Below are 21,490 nucleotides of genomic sequence, written 5' to 3'. Positions count from 1 at the left end.
GAGGAGAACCTGTACTGTATGTTTAAAGTCATGTAAAGTATAAGCCAGAACTTGCTTATATTTCTGTTAACCACTTATTTGAATAAAATCCTGTTTGGAACTCTGAACCTAAACCATTCTAATTATTCCGCTCCCTTTCTGAACATTCACATAGTAATTATAAATTAACTAAATGAATGATTATGTCTTCCACCCATTCCACCCTAACTTGTCTTTCTATCTCAGACTAGTTTTCACATCTTTCAAAATAAAACTATACTTTATAAATGAAATGATCAAACAGAATAATAGTAATAATTTGAATTTACATAGTACCTTTCATTCAACATGCTTTACAGTTTCTAATATTTCAGGAACATGGATTCAACCACCTCAGGCCTGGAGATTCCAGCATCTGAACTGCATATCAGACATCACAAGGGAATATAATTACTCAATTAAAGTTGGGTGAAATGTAGAAGTGCGAGATACAGTGGCAGCTTACAGAAGGTTACATAGAGCAGTGGTCCCCAACCCTTTCCTGGGGGCCCACCAGCCAGTTGGGTTTTCAGGATATTCACAATGAATATGCATGAGAGAAAATTTACATGCACTGCCTCCATAACATGCAATAGAGGGATTAGCGCCTATTTAACGCACGTCCGACGCGGAGTGAATGAGTTAGCGCTCATCACATGCAAATGCATGTGAATGAGGCTATTACTCATTCACTCCAAATGCAGGCGTTAATAGCTGAGTGCATTGAAAAGAAGTACAGAAAAGCAGAAAAAACTGCTTTTCTGTACTTCTTTTTTAAAGTAAAAAAAACAACTTGGCAGATCGCCGAGTTATGAAGACTGACGCCGGTAAACTTGGCATCGGTTTTCATAACCGGCCATCTGCCAGTAATGAAAATGGCCGCCAATAAACTAGCCAGCTGTTTTCATTACTGGCAGACAGGCAGCTTATGAAAACTGAGACGACCGGCGTCGGTCTTCATAACTGGCAGCCGCGGCAGGTCGCGTTAGCAAGGAGGCGCTTAAGTTGCTCAAGCGACCCTAGTGCCTCCTTCCTAGCATGACCCCCTAATTTACATATTTCATAGTGCCCCCCTTGCGGGCACCATGCGTGTATTAATTAAGCGGGCGCTGAAAAGTCAGCGCCTGCTTTCTGCGAAGATTATTGCATCGGCCCCAAAGAGGATAACTTTCAAAGAACTCCGTGCGGCCCCATATAAATGTACACATATATGTGCATGTGGAGATCCACAAGAGCATTTTGTAACATGAGTGTTTCAGATATGCGTGCATTATAAAATATGTTTACCTCCGTGCAAATGCATGCAGTTTTAAAAATATATGTGCATATATTTTATGAACGAGAAAAAGCACTTGCTCACGTAAAACCCAATTTATGCACAGAAGTGGTATATTTTAAAACATGCACGCGTAATTGAAATTATCAGTTTTCTGATTACTCTACCAATTCACTCAGTCCTACTCCAGGTCATCAAGACCCATAGTTCTTCACCCTGAACTTCCCCCAGTTCACTCAGACTTCCCACCCAGCCAATAGTAGACAATAAACAAAGTTTGATATCAATTACTCATGATAATTATCAGGTGTAGAAGTTTGCAAGCAAGTTGCCAAATGTATGCGTATAAGGCTCTTATAAAATAGCGCTCACGTGCATAACTGTTGGTTATGTGAGACCACCCCTTTTTTCAAGCATATATGCAAGTACAAGCTACTTATGTATGTACATGCTAATTTTATAAGTGCTTTTGAAATTTACCCCATACTGTATTATTTTTTTGTCATTGGTAGCATCATTATTCCATATTGACTTTAGCCTGGGTATTTTCGTTCATGTATTCCTTGTTTCAATGCTTGTCTGCATGTGAGTCATTCAAGTGCTGGAGCCCCGCAGTCCATACTTATTTCCATTAGAGGCTAACTGATGCTTAAATAACTTTCCCACAGAGGAAAGGGCATTATGGAAGCACATATTTCCCAATCACACCTGGATGCATTTTCAGAAGTTTTGGTACAGAGAGAGAATGTGGAAAACCCTTTAGAAAACAGGGCCTGTGAATCATATAACATATTAAACTACAAATTTGTATTAGTATGGGACCGATGTAATAAGCTGAGCTAAAGCTGCTGCTGCAGGTTTTTGTGCATACTTGTGTGTGTGTGTGTCTGCGTGTGTTTTTGCCACACTAGCCTTATGCATGTATGTAATGTGCTCAGCGCAGGAAAAATGCATGCATAAGCCCACTTAAAAACCCGTGGTTGGTTTTGTATGAGTGCATAGAAATGGGATGAAAAGGAGGCAGTTAACTATTCCCGGGCTATGCAGGGAGCTGCGCATTGCTTAGCTTGGGATTTTGTGTGTGGGTTTTTTAGCACTGGGTCAGGGCAAGAGTTAAGTTAAAGCACATGTCTGGAGGCTGGATTCTCCTGTTACTGGTATTAGTGTGTCCGTGCAGCTCTGGGGTAATCACGTTTTTCGGATGCTATGGTACATTTTGCAGGTCGGCTGAAGAAATCTCTGCTGCATTTCCTGTGCTTGCCGGTATCCACTGGTACAGCTGCCACACGGTCAGAGATGGAACATGAAGGGATTAGACATTGATCTAACCCACCTCCAGCCTCACTTCTTCACTGTTTTATGAAAGGGGAAGGCTTCTGCCATAAAAATCACTCATGGGTCACCACACTGATGCGGGTTTCTGCGCGGTTTATTCCATAGGGCCTTGAGCATGCGTATTTGCGCGCAGTTTTGCACGTGTTTTACTTTAGTGCAGATTTTCTGCACGCATCTCATTTGCATATCCATCATTTATTGCATCCCCTGGAGGTGCCTGCTTTTGCCGTGCATGCTAAAAGACATACGCACAGACAACCAGTGCCGAATTCACCTCGGGTCTTATTATAGCGGCCCCTATGTACTGTGCTTACTGTATCCCTTGTCATGTCTCTCTTCTCATATCTCTGCACCATTTGCAAATGCAAAAGACTTGAAATTTGGTATAGAAGTCTATACCAGTCGATACAATGGGGTAAAATAGGTTTTATTTACTTTATTGTGTTTGTATATCTGCAATATGCCTATAACAAAATCCCTCAGTGATACCTCTTATTAACATTAAATCATTTGCAATGGCCCTCAGAAGACTTATAACAAAGAATATGGCTAAGAACTCAAGAGGGAGAAAGTAGTATGATTATTATTCAAATTGCTGATATCAAAAGTAGTTTGATGAGCAACCATTCAATCAGAATGCCTATGGTCAACTGGCATCTTGCAAGCCTTTTGTACCTCCCTTAATATGAAAATGTGAGTCTTTCTATACTGAGAGCATTGGCAGCTAGGCGGAGTTATGATCTTTGCCATCCAAAGAAAGGAGGAAGCAGTAGCATCATTGATCCATGCGGGGTCAATGGGAGGAAGTTGTGTGGCAGTGGCACACATGGGCCAGTAGGAGAAGGAGCTACTGGTGTGGCCAGATGGAAAAGGAGGAGGAGTAGCTTTAGTGGATGCACAAGTTAATGGGAACAAGAGGTCAACAGCCAATGCACTGAAAGAGAGAGTAAGAGTAGCCAGGGTGTGGGGAAAGATTGAGTGAGATAGAGAGATTGGTGGGGATAAGGGAAAGGTTGAGAGAGCTGACCCTTTTTACTGGGGTGGGAAGGGAGGGGAATTCTCATTTCCCATCTTACTCTGCTCCTCAATGGTAAAATGTTTTGCTACTGTGCATTCTGGTTTCTTAGCTTTTGAAGTACAAAAGGTTTATCACCCCAGACTATGATCACATGACTTTCCCAAGAGACTTGGAAATTTTAATCCACTATAACTCAATATTCAAGCAGTGTTAAACAATTGGAACTTTCTATTTTAACTACTACTATGCTATTATTTCTGAAATGACAACATAAATGTTAAAATTACATGTTAAAAAATATGGTTAAAACTAAATGTTACATATGAGGTCTGATGTCTGCAAAATAAGATTGCCACCTTCCTCAAGTCAACCCAGAGACTGATCCAGCCCAAGATTTTCTCCCATTGCATGCATGGAGATATATTTCTACTTTCTTAGGTCAATCAGAACTACAACTCCACTTATGCTATGAGGATAAAACTAGGACTGAATCAATTTCCTTTGGTCAATATTCAAAGACATTTATCCGTATAACTCAAATATTATCTGGATAAATGCCATGTTTTGAAAATTTCGGCTATTTATCCAGATAAAATTTATCTGGATTAATGGTGGGCATTTTGGGGCAGAGTTGAATTAGTCTAATAAATTATTTGGCTATCTCTGATATTTGCTGTTAACTGAATAATTTATTTGGTTATATCTAGATATGTGCAGGAACAGCATTAAAAGTTATCTGGGAATATGTTCCCGAATAACTAACTTAGCTGGATATAGTCAAAGAATATAGCCGGTTAAGAAATGCTTGATTTAATAAAAAAAAAAAAAGACTCCCGAGCAGGCCTGTTGGTCCGATACCCCAACTGCACTCCAGTGAAATCATTGTTGATCCTGCTAGCTGATACCCCCTCCCCAACCAGAGCACCTAAAAATCTGTATCAAACTATGTGGTTCTATAGGCCTGAAAAGCCTTCCTCTCAAAAGTCAAAACATAATTTAGTCAAAGATCACCAAGCATAAGATTAACCTGCCCCCTGCCCCTCCCTCTCACTCTCCCCCACCCCCATCAACCCCCCCACCCCACCACACACTAGTCCTCTTAACCAACCCAAACACCCCCCAATTCCCTTACCACAACCTGGAGCTTGGAACTAGAGTCCGGCACATGGTAAGGGGGTTGGAGGGCTCCCAGTGGGGTGGAAGGGTAGCCCTTGTGCTTGGAGGACCTTCAATTATATTATGTTTTGACTTTTTTTGGAGGGGTGGGAGGGAAGCCTTTTGGGCCTATATATCTGCAATGTGTGGTACAAATTTTTGGGGGGCTCGGGATTCAGGGGCATCGGCAGGCATTCTGTCATTGATTTCACTGGGGTGGGGATGGGAATTAGGTCAGCAGTGCAGTTTAGGACCCCTTCTTTGTTTTCTAAATTCAAGTGCTTCTTAGCAGGCTATAATCTTTGAATATAGCCAGTTAAGTTAAAGTTATCCGGTAATATGTTCCCAGATCACCTTGAAACTTACCTGGTGATATTCAAACATAGCCAGTTAGGTTTCAAAGCAACTTGGATAGGTTTACCTGGTTAACTTTATTTGAGGATATTCAGCATGATGTTTATCTTACTGAACATCCCTAATAACCTATCTGGCTAACTTTAGCCAGATAAATTATCCGTTTCTGGGTTTTCGAAATTCGATCTCTTTCTTAATACAGAATTCTGAAGCATTATCCTTATAATATGGACCTTTAACTTAATCTAATACCCATGCTAAGTAATTATAATCTAATCTAATCTGATTAATGCTGAGTAATTCTAGTTCTAAATATAAAAGCACACACTTGCATTTCAACATTCATTTCATTCAGAGGTTTTGCAACAGATGTTATCCGGATGTGGTCTATCTTTTTGCTTATAGGACATATTAAAATGGATGATAATACAACAGTGCCTGTCAAACTACCGCAGTGTAAAAGTGAGATGGGAAAAAAAAAACCCCAACTCCAAACAGGAGGGAAACTCATGGCTTTAATGTAATAAATCTGTTATATATTTCAGATTACTATTGTACATTACAGTAAAACAAATTAGAATAGCACTACTACCTCTTGCCTGGGAATTTCATTGAAGATTATTGGAATATAATATGTGAATATGGGCAGCTAATAAGCTACAGACATAACAGAATCATATCACACAAAATATAAAAGGCCTGCTTGCAAAAGATGTTCCCCTTAGATGTAAAACAGAGAAACATTTTTTAATACATAAAACAATGTATTTTGTTGTCTACAGATCCACATAACCTACTTAATACATAAAGCACAATACTGTCCACACGTCCTCATATGTCATTAATCTATCAGACTGATACTGTCTGGGTCTTCAGCAATGCCATAACTCTTCCTTATGGTGCCACCTTTAAATATTCTGGCATCATTTACAAACATGCTTATACTTTTATAAAACAGTAAAAAGCTATTTCCTAAACTTCCAGAACTATGTGTTAGGGATTATTTTTTTGTTGCGTGTATAAATTTCATAGGTTAATGAAAGTGGAGAAGAGACAAAAAGGAAATCATGCATATCGTTGCTGACTTGGATAAATGTAAAATAGTTTCTTGAAATGTACTATACCCTATGCCAATAGATTCATAATCCAAGCAGAAAATATTCTAGGACCTGTTTTCAGAATTCTACAGGTTGAGTTCTTTATGAGGCAAGCCACAGGTAATGTCAACTGTATAAGGAAAATTACTAATTGTAAAAGTTTGCAAAGCCTCCTAAAATCAATTTCAGGCTTTCAGAAAGGTTTCTGCATGCCTTTCCTTCTATGCAATCTGATTCTAAAATGGCAGATTGTTAACAATTTTGTACCCTAGAATTATTTCAAACAATTTTTTTTTTTGCACATTGCGGAAATTCTCCCTGATAAGCACTATAGTATTTTTTAAAATAATTTTTAAATTCAGTGTTTTGTGTTTTTAAATTTTTAAATTAATTTTATACATCATTTTGTGCTTATTTTGCTTTTTGGTTTTTTTTATTACCTTAATATGTTATTTATATTAGAAATGTTATTTCTATATGAGACTTTGCTAAATTTTAAAAGCCCTTTCAATTGGCAAAGGCAGAAAGGCAGAAAAGGTAAATATGGACATTTCCTTCCACTGCACATTTTGTTCAGAATTTGCAACCAAACTGTTGAGTGTAAGGAAGTAAGTCCGGATTGTGCAGAAAGACCTCCAACACACTCCTTTTTTTATGCATGGTTTGTTGCAGTTCTGCATGTCTAAGGGCCTATCTGAAAGTAGAAGAAGAAATTGCCCAACTTGCAAACAAAAAAGCTACAATAGACATTCCAATAATATTACAAATGTTTAATTACTGCATAGTCTGGTTCAGGTACTTATGACTAATGCTGCAGTTCCCTAGGTCCATGTCTGTGAAATATAAAATAGCATTCACTATGATTTTTTTCCACAATTGACTCTAAAATGAGTAACTTACAAACAAACAAATTATCCCTTTTCAAATGTACTAATTCCTCTTTGAAAACTAAACTTCTGCACGCTGAGGCGCCATGTTTGAATCCTTTTAGAGACGTTGAATGTGTGTCCGGGATTAACAGAACATTTTGGCCTAGATGAAAGTAAAATAATTCCCCTGAAGAAGACTGAGATTCAGTTGAAACATGATTCATGTTGGGAGCATCTAAAAACAACATAGCTGGATGATATAACAAGATTTGCTGGCTAAGTATTCTTTTTATTTTTGGTAAAAAAGTATAAGACACGTTGAATATAATAGTATAGATTTGATTAAATTTTTAAAATTAATAAAGTAATAGTGTGTAGATACAAATGACAATAAATGATTAAAAGAAAAATGCTCTAAAGGCTGAATACAGCCTGCGGCCCATTGCGTGGCGAGAGGCTGCAGATTAAAGTTCAACAGAGCTTAAGATCTATGATATTGTCATTTGGTGAGATTAAGGATTATGTGAAAACGTTTTGTGGAGTCATAGATTATAGTCTGTCTCCTCTCTCCTGGTATTTGGTTGGCTTGCTAAATAGCTGCCAGATTCAGTGGGTATTTACTAATGATAAAAGTACAGCCAAAATGCATTACCTATACAGTGGTTTAAAAAATAGAAATACAATCAAATGCATTCCTACTAATTGAAATGAAAATGCATTTTCTAACAGCATTAGTTCCCTGGCCAGCTGGCATTATCAGGTGGTTACTTCTATTGTATGCTCTATGGATCAGGACTTCTATCATTGCAAGCGGTTATCAGATGCTAAAGTCTGGTGCATCAGACCCTATCACTAAATTGAAAGGGCATGAAATCCTTTTGAACTGCATCACATGATTTGTACACTTATTAAATCCTCTTTTCAGCTGCAGTGCTTAGTTACAGGGCTTAAATGTATAAGAAGTGGAGTGGGAGGACTGTGAAATAATCCCTCTACATTCCAGCAGGAAATGTTCTGTCATGTGCTTCTGTAGAGACATGTATCCCCTCATGCCGGTTTATGATCTCATGGTGTACTGTGACGGTTATCTAGCCTTTGATTGCAGGTTATACTGTGGGTACCTGCCTGAAACCTCAAATTTACTTTACACGGCTCGGTGCACGCGTGGATTGCAAAATAACTTTCAACCTCAAATTCATGGTTTTGCTAGATCTTAGAAGTACAATGCTGACATTGAGCCCTAATGGTTGTTTTGTTTAGGGAAGGGAGTTTACTACTGTAACAGCAAAAAAAAAAGCAAAGAAAAAAAAAAAAGCCGCATTTTATGCAAGAGTACCTCCTAGAAAACCAATGTACACTTGCTCTTAGAGGAGTAGCTGGGTTTGATGTGACATTTTTATGTGCCACATAAAATTTAGCTCCAACACATACAACACAAATGCATAGAATATTATTATTGCCATGCACTTTACAAAGCTCAATGCATACCAAAGGCATACATAAGAATGGGTGTAGCTATTCTTAAGTGATACTGAAGAAGAAAAGGCCCATGGTGTTGCGACACACACTACAATAATTTCAGAGCTGAGAGAGAAGCACATCTATTGCAGCAAGCAAGTAGCAACTAATTTCCATCAGCCTTTTGCCAGCTATTGCCAAGACTGAAGGCGTTTCCTTGGCAGCTGGGTATTTTGATTAGTTCTAACTTACTGAACAAGAAACAGTGGTCTGAGCAACAGGTTACTGCCAACACAAACCATATCCTTCAGCATGCCAGGGTGCTTGTTCTCAGAGGGTGAGCTGTTTATACGGACATTATAAAAAAAAAAACAGCACTGGAGGTATTGTGGCGTGTTTGTAGTGTGTACAACAAAAACAAAATTGGCCATTGGTTGAACATATACAGTGCATTTCATTCTTTTAGGTTCTTATAGTAGTTCAGAATGTTGGAAACAGAAAGACAAATAATTTCAGACAAATTTGAAGGACGCATCAGATTTTAGGAATGTAATATTTAATGGATCAATGAAACATTGTGATTTTGTACAATCTCCGCCCTCCCCCCCCCCTTTCTCCCCGCAGTAAAGTTTTTCTCTTTAGGATGATACAATAGAAAACCTGCCTGTCTCCTCATTTCATTCTCAGCATAAGAAACAATCTCTGAGAGAAAATCTCACAATACAACTTGCAACAAGACTACAGTACTACTTTCTAAACTTTACACCAAAGCTGCTGTATTTTCTAGTTAACTGTCCACAACGTTCTCAGAGAAGATAAACTATACATTAAAGAGCTATGAATTGTGATCATCTAATTATTGCCTCAAGTTTTTTTTAGATTAAATGCTTTCTTTTCCTTGTTTTGGAATGTAGACATGACAAAGTACAAGCACAAATAAGGCTTGGCTTTTTAAGCCGTCTCAGCTGACAGATACCTCAGCCTGCAAAATGTCTTGAAACAAGTCGGTTTTAAAGATTCACTAAGATTCAAAAAGATTTCTGAAATGAATACCATGCTGAGACTAGTTTTAAAAAGACCCGTGAAACGTAACCCTTGGCACATCCTTAACACAAAAGTTACATGCTCAGAATTATTTTCTCAGCAATGAATGGAAGCATTTCTTTTGAATTTCAGCTGGAAAAGAAAGACATTAAGTCCACACTTACCACCAAGACGAACAAAGTCAGCGTTCGGTAAGGGAGACAGTTCATTGTCTCTCTCTCTCTCTCTTTTCTGTTCTCTCGGATGAAAGTCCCACTGTTGCAGGTAGTCCTATTCCCTTTCTCGACTATTATGATGTCTGAGAGAAAAAAAAAAAAAAGACACTACTTAGATGTTCCAACACCCAGGCTGTAGAGGTGCCTCCCTTACTCTGAGGGATGCATTGAAGATGCTGAATAACAGAGTCCAACTCCCCACCCAGATATCTTGGGCTGGACTCACTTGAAACACCTGACAGCATCATTTTTGCTCCCAGGTAAAAGCTTGGAGACACACCTTGATTGTTATTGCAATGAAACCTTTCCGTGGATTCCAAAGAGAAGATTTTGCAGACTGAAGACAAGTCTTACTGGGAAGGTACCACATAAATTACTCACAGCACGAGAAATAATTATAGTGTTGTTACCTATGGTAGGAACAGTACATTTTTAAATCACTGCTAGTGTTAAAAGAGAAAAAAAATGAGATACATACCTTTTTGTTTTAAATTGAGATGGGCAAAATAATTGCAATCTTTGGTAATTATCTTGATTGCTGATCATGATAATGGCTCAATAAATTATTGTAAACATGTTCTAAAGTTCTCAAATGATTGGGAGCTTTGTCATTCTCTATCCTCAAATGATTGAGTTCATATTATTGCAATCTGCTATTGTGATCCAACAAACTTCACTCGCATGGAAAGAAGAAGATTACAGCTAGAGTTTATGGTCATGAAAGCAGATCCCTCTCATGTTGCTCAAATCATATTTATTTAAAGAGTTTGTAACTTGTATGAAGCTGGAAAGGTCTTTGACTTTCATCTGCATTAGGTGTCTTTAAAAAGGACTTTGGATTCATTCAGGAAGACAAGACTCCACTGAAAATAAAATCAATCTGGATTACGGTCACATACCATAGATTCCTAACAAATAGTGAGCAACTCACCTTGTCAAAAGTGTCAAAAATATGTATACACGAGGAAAATCCAAAAATATATTACTCAGGAAATGGTATCAGATTTAATTGTACTTGATTAGATTTTTTTAATCTACTGGCTCTTGCTCACAATGGTCTTAATCAATATCATAAAGCCAAGCACCTGAGGTTGCATCATATACTATTTCCTGTTCCTATATCTGTAAGCTTTTTATTGTTCCCACACAACCATTATTACTATAAATTAATTCCAATTACTCATATCTCAAAAATTATTTACTTATGTTAAAAATGACCTGTGCCTGTTATAATCAAGTGCTTGCCACAGTTCCAATACTGGCAATGATTTCGCATCTTTCGATGCCTTCATATCAACCACCTCAGCCCACATAGCTGTGCACAGTCAGTCATCTGCATGGTGCATGTGGAGCAGGAGCTCACATAATGCTGTACATCAGTCTTCAAATGAGGCCACCAGTAATTACACATGATAAATTTCAGAATATGGGTGAAGTTGGGATGTCCAGACAGGCAGGAGTCAGGCAGGAGTCAAGAGCCCATTCGAGATCCTTATGCTGTAGGCACCAGGGAACCACCTTCTTAGCAGGAGGGACATTGAGGATGGCTCCCACTACAAACTTAGCCGGTGTTGAGAAATGAGCTGTTTAGTGGACCCTTGGGCTGACCTGTGAGAGACTGGGGAGAGGTGTACTATAGTCTCTAGTGACTGACAGGTTGGGAGGCAGATACCAGGCAGGAGCTGGAGATGGGCTTCACCCTGGAAGCCGGTACTCCCCCGGGAGGAGCACGTAGGAGCCCAGCCACTGGGACTTAGGAGATCACGGAAGCTGGAACTGGAGCAGGCAGGCAGGGATCCGGACTCAGGCAGGAACTGAAGCAGGCTGGAGCTGGAACCGGACAGGAACTGTGGCAAGACTTGGAACTGGAACCAGGCAGGAATTGAAGCAAGACTCGGAACTGGAACCAGGCAGGAACTGTGGCAAGGCTCAGAACTGGAGCCAGGCAGGAACTGTGGCAAGGCTCGGAGCTGGAACCAGGCAGGGACTGTGGCAGAGACCGGAGCTGGAACCAGGCAGGGACTGTGGCAGAGACCGGAGCTGGAACCAGGCAGGAACTGTGGCAAAGACCGAACCCCCCCCCGGGAGGAGCCCGAAGGGGCCCGTCCACTGGAGCAAGCGGGCAACGTAGCAGGCAAGCAGGCAGGTACGGAGGCAGGCAAGCAGGGAGACTCTGAAGCAGGCAGGCAGACTCTGTAGCTGGAATGCAGACTCTGAAGCAGGCACACCTCAGGGCCAGGAGCAACTAGGGACCAAGGAGGGACACGGTTGCAAGGCCCTGAGTGAGTGCAGACACCGGGGTTAAATCCCCCCCCCGGCGTCTGATGTCAGCAGAAATGGCGGAGCGTCGCGTGGCGGGAAGTGGGCTATTTCAGTGCCCCTCCCGTGCACACGCGCGCGCGCCTAGAGGAAGGGCATTCCCATGGCGGCCTCCGCGGAGTGCCGTCGATGTTTGCGCCGCCGGGACCGGGGGAGAAGAGAAGGTAAAGCCCCGGTCACGACCGGGACCACAACAGTACCTCCCCTCTTACGCCCCCTCCCGGGAGGCCCGGTTTTACCTGGGTGAACCTGGGAAGATTGTCGTGATAGTTCTTTCTCCATGGTGACAGAAGCAGAGACCAGACTGGGATCATGGCAAGGCTCTGAAGCCGGAACCAGTTTGGAAATGGAACAAGACACGGAAGCAGATCCTTGGGCACCTTCAAGCAATTGGAGTGGCAAGATGGACTCCACTGGGTGATTCGCAGGGTATCCCATTGGATCGTGGGTGAAATGCTTTTTGGAGCCATGGCAACCCTAGCACCATGGGGTGGACAACCTTCTCCAAGACCAAGAAGGGCAATCCTCCTCCGAGTGGATCGTCCCGGTACGGACAGTAATGGGTGTCCGTGGACATCTTGATGTGTACTGGAGGAGCGTACCTTGAACAGAGGTAATTCGCAGCAGGGTCTCACGCTCCTGCGTGGGAATCTGCAACTGGGAGATGAGCTCCTGTCGAATAAAGTTATCCCCTGCTCCGGAGTTCAGAAAGGCGAGGGTTTCCAGAGACCCTCCCGGGAAATCCAGCGTAATGGGTATGGTGCATTGAGGGACTGAGGCACAACCTAGGAGAAGCTCCTCCCGACCTCCCAGGCTCTGGTGTCTCTCCAAACGCTCCCGACAGTTGGCCAGGAAATGACCTTGCTGGCCACAATAGAGGCCCAAGCTCTGTGTGCGGCAATGTTGTCTCTCCTGTGGAGAGTGGGGAACGTCCCAACCGTAGGTTCTGCAGAGGCAACCTCCAGACACTCAACCGTAGGAGAGGACGATGACTCGGAGTATGTGGAGACCAATGGAGGATTACTTCGGACAGGTCGTTGCTCTCTAGCCCTCTGCTGGAGGTGACGCTCGATGCGGCCGGCCATGTGTATCAGCGCATTGTGGTCCTCCGGAAGGTCACGGGCAGCAATCTCATTCTTGATACGCCCGGATAGTCCTTCTAGAAAAATGGCCTTTAGGCTGCTGTCGTGCCAACCGACCTCCTGGGCAAGAGTACGGAAATCCATAGCATAGTCTGCCAGGGAGCGGCCACCCTGGCGTAACTGGAGCAGTTCTGTCATAGCAGTAGTCAAACGAGCCGGCTCATCGAACGCCTGCTGGAAGCTCGAGATGAACTGCTGGAAATCCTCGAGCGAAGGATCGTGATGTTCCCAAAGTGGGGAGGCCCACAATAGGGCTTTTCCATCAAGCAGGGAAAGAATGTAGGCCACCTTCACTGAGTTGATGGGGAACTGCCGGGGCAACAGAGTGAACCGTAGGAAACACTGGTTCAAGAACCCACGGCAGGTCTTCGCATCTCCAGCGTAATGGGACGGTGCAGGTAACTGTGTTGTCGAGATAGCTTGTTCCTCAGGAGCCAACCCTTCGGTGGACAGAGGATTCGTGGATATCTTATCTAGGCAGACTGCTAGTTTTCCACCATAGCTGCCAACCCATCAAAGCATTGCTGTAATTGCTGCAGGCGTTGGACCATTCCTGGGATTGCCCGAAGGCCCGACACATCCGCCGAGTCCATGGCCTTGCAATATGATGTGAAATGAGCTGTTTAGTGGACCCTTGGGCTGACCTGTGAGAGACTGGGGAGAGGTGTACTATAGTCTCTAGTGATTAACAGGTCAGGAGGCAGATACCAGGCAGGAGCTGGAGGTGGGCTTCACCCTGGAAGCCGGTACTCCCCCGGGAGGAGCCCAGCCGCTGGGACTTAGGAGATCACGGAAGCTGGAACTGGAGCAGGCAGGCAGGGATCCGGACTCAGGCAGGAACTGAAGCAGGCTGGAGCTTGAACTGGACAGGAACTGTGGCAAGACTTGGGACTGGGACCAGGCTGGAACTGTGGCAAGACTCGGAACTGGAACCAGGCAGGAACTGTGGCAAGGCTCGGAGCTGGATCCAGGCAGGGACTGTGGCAGAGACCAGAGCTGGAACCAGGCAGGAAGTGTGGCAAAGACCGGAGCCTCCCTGGGAGGAGCCCGTAGGGGCCCGACCACTGGAGCAAGCGGGCAACGTAGCAGGCAGGTATGGAGGCAGGCAAGCAGGGAGACTCTGAAGCAGGTAGGCAGACTCTGTAGCTGGAAGGCAGACTCTGAAGCAGGCACACCTCAGGGCCAGGAGCAACCAGGGACCAAGGAGGGACCCGGTTGCAAGGCCCTGAGTGAATGCAGACACCGGGGTTAAATCCCCCCCGGCATCTGACGTCAGCAGAAAGGGCGGAGCGTCGCACAGCGGGAAGCGGGCTATTTCAGTGCCCCTCCCGCGTGCGCGCCTAGAGGAAGGGCATTCCCGTGGCAGCCTCCGCGGGGACGCTGTCGATGTTTGCGCCGCCGGGACCAGAGGAGAAGAGAAGGTAAGGCCCCGATCGCGACCGGGACCACAACAGCCGGGTCAATAATAGGTTGTAAGGGTTCTGGTATCCCTTCTGTGTCGAATGACTGGGAAAGTGCCTCAGCCCATCAGTTCTTGTCAGTGGGACGGTTTAGCAACTCGAAATCAAATCAATTGAAAAGCAGAGACCAGTGGGCTTCTCTGTGATTCAGTCTCTGGGCTTGCACAAGTTGCTCAAGGTTTTATGATCTGTGTAGATGGTAACAGGGTGCTGGACACCTTCCAAAAGGTATCTGTTAGGATTCGTGGGTTTCGTTAACCCTTGGCTCGAGGTGGAGGTTGATGCTACCTGAGGGGAGGAGCCCCACAGGTCCTCACTGTCGGGAGGTGAGGTCAGCTGCAGCAGGGGACATGACTGTAGTTCAGTAGAGTAAGAATGACCTGCATCACTGCCACGTGATCGCAGGTACCTGCACTGAGATATACTGTGAGGTGCCCCGAGGAGCGAGATGAAGAGGCACAGTTCAGAGGGGTCACAGTACTTAGGCAAGTCTGTAGATATGATGTACCAGAGAAGGAACCTCCAAGGCAGAGGTGCGCTAGGCAGGCCCTGAGGAGCGGGGAGCGCGGAGACAGGATCTTCTGGAGGAGTGATGCAGAGACTGTCCTGAGGGGCAGGACAGCATAGCAACAAAGTCTCTGGTATGATGATGTAGGGGCTGCCCCGAGGAGCGGGGAAGCACAGTCAAGTCTCTGATGTAGTGACGTAGGGTGCCCCGAGGAGCAGGGAAGCGTAGAGAAAAGCCACTGGTGTATAAAGCCGTGAGACTGCCCTGAGGAGCGAGGAAGTGTAGAGTCAAAGTCTCCGGTGTGGTAGGGTAGAGACTGCCCCGAGGAGTGGGGAAGCATAGAGATGGGATCTCTGATAGGCAGTGCTAAGGCTACCCCAAGGAGCAGAGAAGCGAGATGGTAGGATGTTTGCTGAGGAGCACAGGAGCTACCCCGAGGAGTGGGGAAGCCTGGAGACCAGGTCTCCCGAGGGAAGCGCAAGCAGACTTCCGAGGTGCGGATACCCGAACCAGAGTCCAGAGCAGCAGGTGGCAATCCAAGGCAGGATCCACGGGTCTGGAGAGAAAGGAACAAGCACCAGTGACGCGAAGGAACTCGTTGCCAAGTCAGTTTGCATAGGCCAAAGGAGGTTCTTAAATATCCCAAGGTAATGATTTCATCAGTCAGGGATGTCCCAGTGATTCCCGCCATTGTCCCTTTAAATAGGGAACAAGTGGCGCATGCCTAGGAAGGCCTGGAGTTGGAGCATGGGACGGCGGCGTCCCAGCCGCCATGTGGAGCAAGGAAGGCCAGGAACAGTGCGGCAATGGCTGGCCAGAGCCACGAGTTCCCCTGGAGAGGAGGGCCAGGCATGGCAGGATGTAAGTTGGGTCAGATGCGGCCGCCCGCGGCCGACGGTCATAACAGTACCACTATTCCTCAAGGGCTAGCTTAACTGCCAACAGGCCTCATTCTCCTATGATATAGTTTTGTAAGAGCAAGTCACGAGAACATCGTTCTTGTTATGCTGTAAAAGGACAGCTCCTACCCTGAGGGTGGATGCATCTACCGCTAGAATGAAAGATCAGGTTGGATAAGGATGATGAAGGCATGGACCTCATCTGAATTCCATCCTAAGTTGCTCAAAATCTCAAGTGACTTCTTTGGGCAATTCTTGATGTCAGATCCTTTCCTTGTTAAGGTGGTCAAAGGGGCTACCAAGGAGGAGTAGTTGGGAATAAATTGCCTGTAATAGTTGGCGATTCCCAGAAAACATTACAAGGCCTTGAGACCAAAGGGATGGGGCCACTTCAGAATGATTTTTACCTTGGTGGGGTCCATCTTGAGACTCTTGGAAGAGATAATATACCCCAAAAAGGGGAGCTCCTCTTTCTCAAACTCACATTTTTCTGGAGGTGGTGATTACACAGTCTCTGCAGAACTTGCTTGACATGGTTACAGTGAGTGGAAAGTGACTTGGAGAAAGTGAAGATGTCCAAGTATACAACCATGTGGGAGTAGAGAATGACCCTGAAGATTTCATTGACCGTTGATTGGAATACCATGGCGGTGTTAGCCAAGCTGAAAGGCATCATCAGGTATTCCTAATGACCATCGCGGGTATTAAATGCAGTCTTTCACTAGTCCCCTTCTTGAATCTGGATCAGATTGTAAGTTCTCCCGAGATCCAATTTGATAAAGACTTGTGTGCCCCGCAGGAGGTCAAAGAGTACTGGAATCAAGGGGAGTGGGAAGTAGTTTTCCTAGCATTGGCTTTGAGGCCATGGTAGTCTATACAAGGACACAGGGACCCGTCCTTTTTGCTAATGAAAATAAAATCCAACCTCGCCTGGGGATGAGGAGGGGTGGATAAATCTACTGTTGAAATTTTCTTGAATATACTTAGACATGACTTCCATTTCAGATGCCAACAGCAGATAAACTTGTCCTCTGGATGGCAATTTACCAAAAAGCAGGTCCATAAGACTATCATAAATTTGGTGTGGAGGTAATGTCTTTGCATGCCTTTTGAAGAAGAGATCCTGGAAGTCAGAGTAAGTGCCCGGTAGGCTGGGTGTCTGGATCAGGGTCACCTGGCCTAAGAGTTCCTTTGGCCGAACCGGAGTGAGACAGTGGGCCAGATTTTCGAAAATAGCGCGGACGTAGATTTGTGCATGCAACCCAGCGAGCACAAATCTATGCCCGATTTTATAACATGTGCATGCAGCCGCATACATGCTTTAAAATCTGGGGTCAGCGCGTGCAAGGAGGTGCCCACTTGTGCACCTTGCGTGCGCAGAGCCCTAGGGGAGCCCTGATGGTTTTCCCAATTCCCCTCGAGGCCACTCCGAAATTGGAGCGGCCTCGGAGGGAACTTTCCTTCCGCCCCCCCCCCACCTTCCCCTTCCTTCCCCTACCTAACCCGCCCCCCAGCCCTATCTATCCCCCACCTTACCTTTGTTAGATAAGTTGTGCCTGCCTCCAGGCAGGTGTAGGTTGTGGCACGCGATCCCCCAGCCTAGAGGGCCTTCGGAGCCCTCTGGCTATGCCCCCGGACTGCCCCCAGACCGCCCCTGGACCGGTGCCCCGCCCACACCCTCGTCCCCTTTCCGCCCCTTTTTCAAAGCCTTGGGACATACGCGCATCCCAGGGCTTGCGCGCGTCACCGAGCCAATGCAAAATAGGCTCAGCATGCGCAGGGGCACTTTCTCGGGCTATGCGTGTAAGTTATGCATGTAACCCTTTGAAAATCTGCCCCAGTGGGTCCAGTAGGAATTGCCCCAGTGGGATACCTCCAGGTTGCCTCAATCAATGACTGATTAATGCTGCCTTATCCAAAGTAGACCCAAAATAACTTGGTTAAGCGCATTTGGGAGGACATTAAAGTGGATTTGCTTATGGTGAAGGAGGCTGGTCTGCATTTGTAGGTCTGCCCTAAAGCATAGAATGAATTACCAGAAAGAATGCGAGAGTTGCAGGAGATGATGTTTTTTAGAACGGGCATTAAAGCCCTGCTTTTTACTGAAGCATATGGGTAAGATAACATAATTTGCTCAGTTAGGTTTTACACAGATGTGTTGTTTTATTATTTAACTGTTTTATTTTATTGAATGGTGTTTTGTAAAGAAAATGTGTTTTATAAATGTATTCTAATAATCCACTCAGGAATGATACTTGGAAGTAGCAGAATATAAGAGATTTAAAAAAAAAAAAAAAAAAAAAAAAAAAAAAAGAGATAAATGAACTGGAGAGACTGAATGAACCATTTTGGTCTTTGTCATAATTATATTGTATTATTTAGGTATTTAAGAGGTCTATATTCAAAATGCTTGGCTAACTAAGTTTGGGACCATAAACATTGGGGCCCTCATTGGTTATTGCCTGAATCCAAATCCCCTTTCCCCCTGCCATTGAAGTGGAGAGCAATGTTGCAGTTGCATCAAAAATATCAAGGCTTATTGGTTAAAGATAGTAATCGCCTAACAAGCAAGTTATTCCTGTGCACCCTTTTCTTCTTTTCCATTCTCTATCCTTTAGGAATCCATGGTGTTTATGCCATGCAACTGAATTCTGTGACTGTTTTTGTCTTCACCACCTCCTCCAGAAGGGCATTCCAGGCATCTACCACTTTCTCTGTGAAGAAATATTTTCTAATGTTGGTTCTGGAGTTTCATTTTGTGACCCCTAGTTCTACTGATTTCTTTGCAACAAAAAGGTTTGAAGTTTGTGCATCATTAAAATCTTTCAGGTATCTGAAGGTCTGTATCATATCTTCCCTGCACTTCCTCTCTTCCAGGATGTACATATTCAGAACCTTCAGTCACTTGCACCTACTTTTTGTGTGGGTAGAATTTTGCTGGAAGACTATGTATGTAGATTTGAAAATGCAATCTATACATTATTAATTTTCCTTTCCTAATCAAAACACATTGATTATGCAGGTAATTTACCTTTATTCATATAAATGGCTTTAAAATTGCATTCACTGTGGCTTCTCAGGGCTTTGTACCACATTTGCTGATTGCCACTATCTCTTATCTCTGGTAGCTTACTCCAAAATAGCTTTTCTGAGTATCTGTGTATTTTACCTTCCCCTCTCTCAGTGGGAAGTCAACCGCATTACTTCTCAGCAGTTCTGATGCAACATTTTTTTAGGTCTATGCAAATAATTACAATGCTTCCCCTTCCTCCCCTATCAAATAGATTCAAATGAGGCCTGTCATGGACTACTCTTTTTTCTCCAACAATAATTTTGAATGTTTGAACATTGTTTACAATTGTGGAAGGGTTAGAGAAAGTCAACCAGATTTATGTTGAGTGAATCTGTGAAAGCATATGGAAGAGAGCATGTGTGTGTGTATGGAGAACATGTGGGGGAGAGAGAGGAAGCATGGTGTGCTTGTGTGAGAGGATGTGGGAGAGATAGAGCATGTGTATGTGTGAGTGAGTGAGAACATGTGGGAGTTTGAGAGCATGTGTGTGAGAGCATGTAGGAGGGATAGAGCATGGGTGAGTATGTGGGAGAGAAGAACAGGTGAGTGTGTGTTTGTGGATGAAAACATGTGGGAGAATAAGAGCATGTGTGTGAAAGAAGAGAATATGGGAGAGAGAGCAGGTAGGTATGTGTATGAGAGAGCAAGTAGGATGGAAAGGAGAAAGTTTGTGCATCCCCTTCCCACTCCACTTGTCCATGAGAATCTGAGTGACTGGAAATCAAAAGTACCCAGTTATAAAAGTGTGAGAGATTTATTTAATCCTTATTAGTTTTAATTATTATTGAGTATTTGATGTGTCTGTTTGAAATATTTTATTGGAGTTTGGAAAATGTTTTAAAATTTGAGTATGAGTTTTTAATTATTGGATGTCATTATATTCATCTTTTGTTTAGAAATATTTATTCTTTTTATTGGTATGGTTTTACTAATATGATATTTTATATTTCTTAATTTTATTGTTTGCTTTATACTTTTTTTGGACACTTTATTCTCTGTGTTCAGCATGTGTAACCAAAATGAGCCATTCTGCTAACTGGTTTCTGTGTAGGGATTTATAGCACCATAGCTTGTTCTGCTTTCCTAAGTGCGGGTGTAATGGCAAGGAGTAGGGAGGGAAAGAGAAAGTTTTTGCCTAGTAAGCAAGGGGTATGTTGGGGGCACTCCAGAGCAGGGTTGAGTTAGCTGAATAACTTCTCTAGCTAAATCTGATATTTGGAGCTAGCCAGATAAATTATTAGGCTAATTCTAGATGTGCCTGAGAGCAGGTCTATAGTTATCCAGGAATCTGTTCCAGGATAATGTTAGATTTAACTGGCTATATTCAAGAGAATATATCCAGTTAAGTGGCGAGATGCTAGGGAAAAAAATTAAAGATTTATTGTGCTTCTGCCTGTTATGCAGCCTCCCAACCACCAGAGGCCCTCGGGGAGCTGCTCTTACCCTCTCTCCACTCATAGTCACTGTGATCCCATGACTATTTAACCTTAACTCTAGTTATGCTCAGGGCCTTCTCAACGAGTCTACTTGGCTTCCTGCTTGGCCCCACATCTCTGAATGCTTTGTGGCTTTCCTAAGCCCTTTCCTCTAATTTTGCTCTGTGGCTTTCCTAAACCTTCTGTTCCAAGTTTGCTCTATGGCTTTCCTAAATCTTCTGTTCCAAGTTTGCTTTGTGGCTTTTCAAGACTTTTGTTCTAGTTTTGGCTCTGTCGTTTTCCCAAGCCTCATGCTCTCCTTTGCTCATTGCCTCCTTAGGTCTTCTGCTTTTGCCTTGCTTAGTGGCCACCCTAAGCCTTCTGCTTGTGTCTTGCTCAGTGTGTGTATGTGTGAGAGAGGGGGGGGGGGGGGGGGAGAGAGTGTACTGAGTAAGAACAGAATAGCAGTCTTACATACTTACTGTTAGCCTTTTGTGTTACCTGTCTGGTCTAGTTTTTGTCTTGTCTGTCCTGTCCTGCTCAGGGTCCCAGCCTACTCCAGTGTTCTAGGTTCCAGGCTGTTCCAGTATCCCAGCCTACTCTAATGTTCCAGGTTCCAGAGTCCCAGCCTACTCCAGAGTCCCAGCCAACTCCAGTGAGCTAGGGCCCAGGCTGTTCCAGTATTCCAGCCTGTTTCAGTGTGCCATACTTCCCTGCATCCAGTTCAAAACTTCAGTTCCAAGCCTGCCTTAGGTTCCAGCTTTGCCTCAGCTCCAATCTCCAGTCCAGCACTAGCCTCAGTCCGAGCCCCTGCCCACCACCAGAACCCAAGGGC

General features: G+C 44.0%; 1 protein-coding gene across 1 annotated transcript in view; it reads right to left on the bottom strand.

The window, feature by feature from the left end:
* The window catches only part of LOC115085314 (desmoglein-1-gamma-like), a 136,860-nt gene that overhangs the window by 82,754 nt on the left and 32,616 nt on the right, over window positions 1–21,490 (bottom strand). Inside the window, exon 4 of the mRNA XM_029591173.1 lies at window positions 9,789–9,922. Within this exon, the coding sequence (XP_029447033.1) occupies window positions 9,789–9,833 (45 nt within the window). The 5' untranslated portion in view covers window positions 9,834–9,922. The remainder of the gene's footprint in view (window positions 1–9,788; window positions 9,923–21,490) is intronic.

The sequence above is a fragment of the Rhinatrema bivittatum genome, chromosome 2, assembly GCF_901001135.1.
Source record: "Rhinatrema bivittatum chromosome 2, aRhiBiv1.1, whole genome shotgun sequence".
Taxonomy (NCBI): Eukaryota; Metazoa; Chordata; class Amphibia; order Gymnophiona; family Rhinatrematidae; genus Rhinatrema; species Rhinatrema bivittatum.
This window is presented reverse-complemented; position numbering and strand designations above follow the sequence as displayed.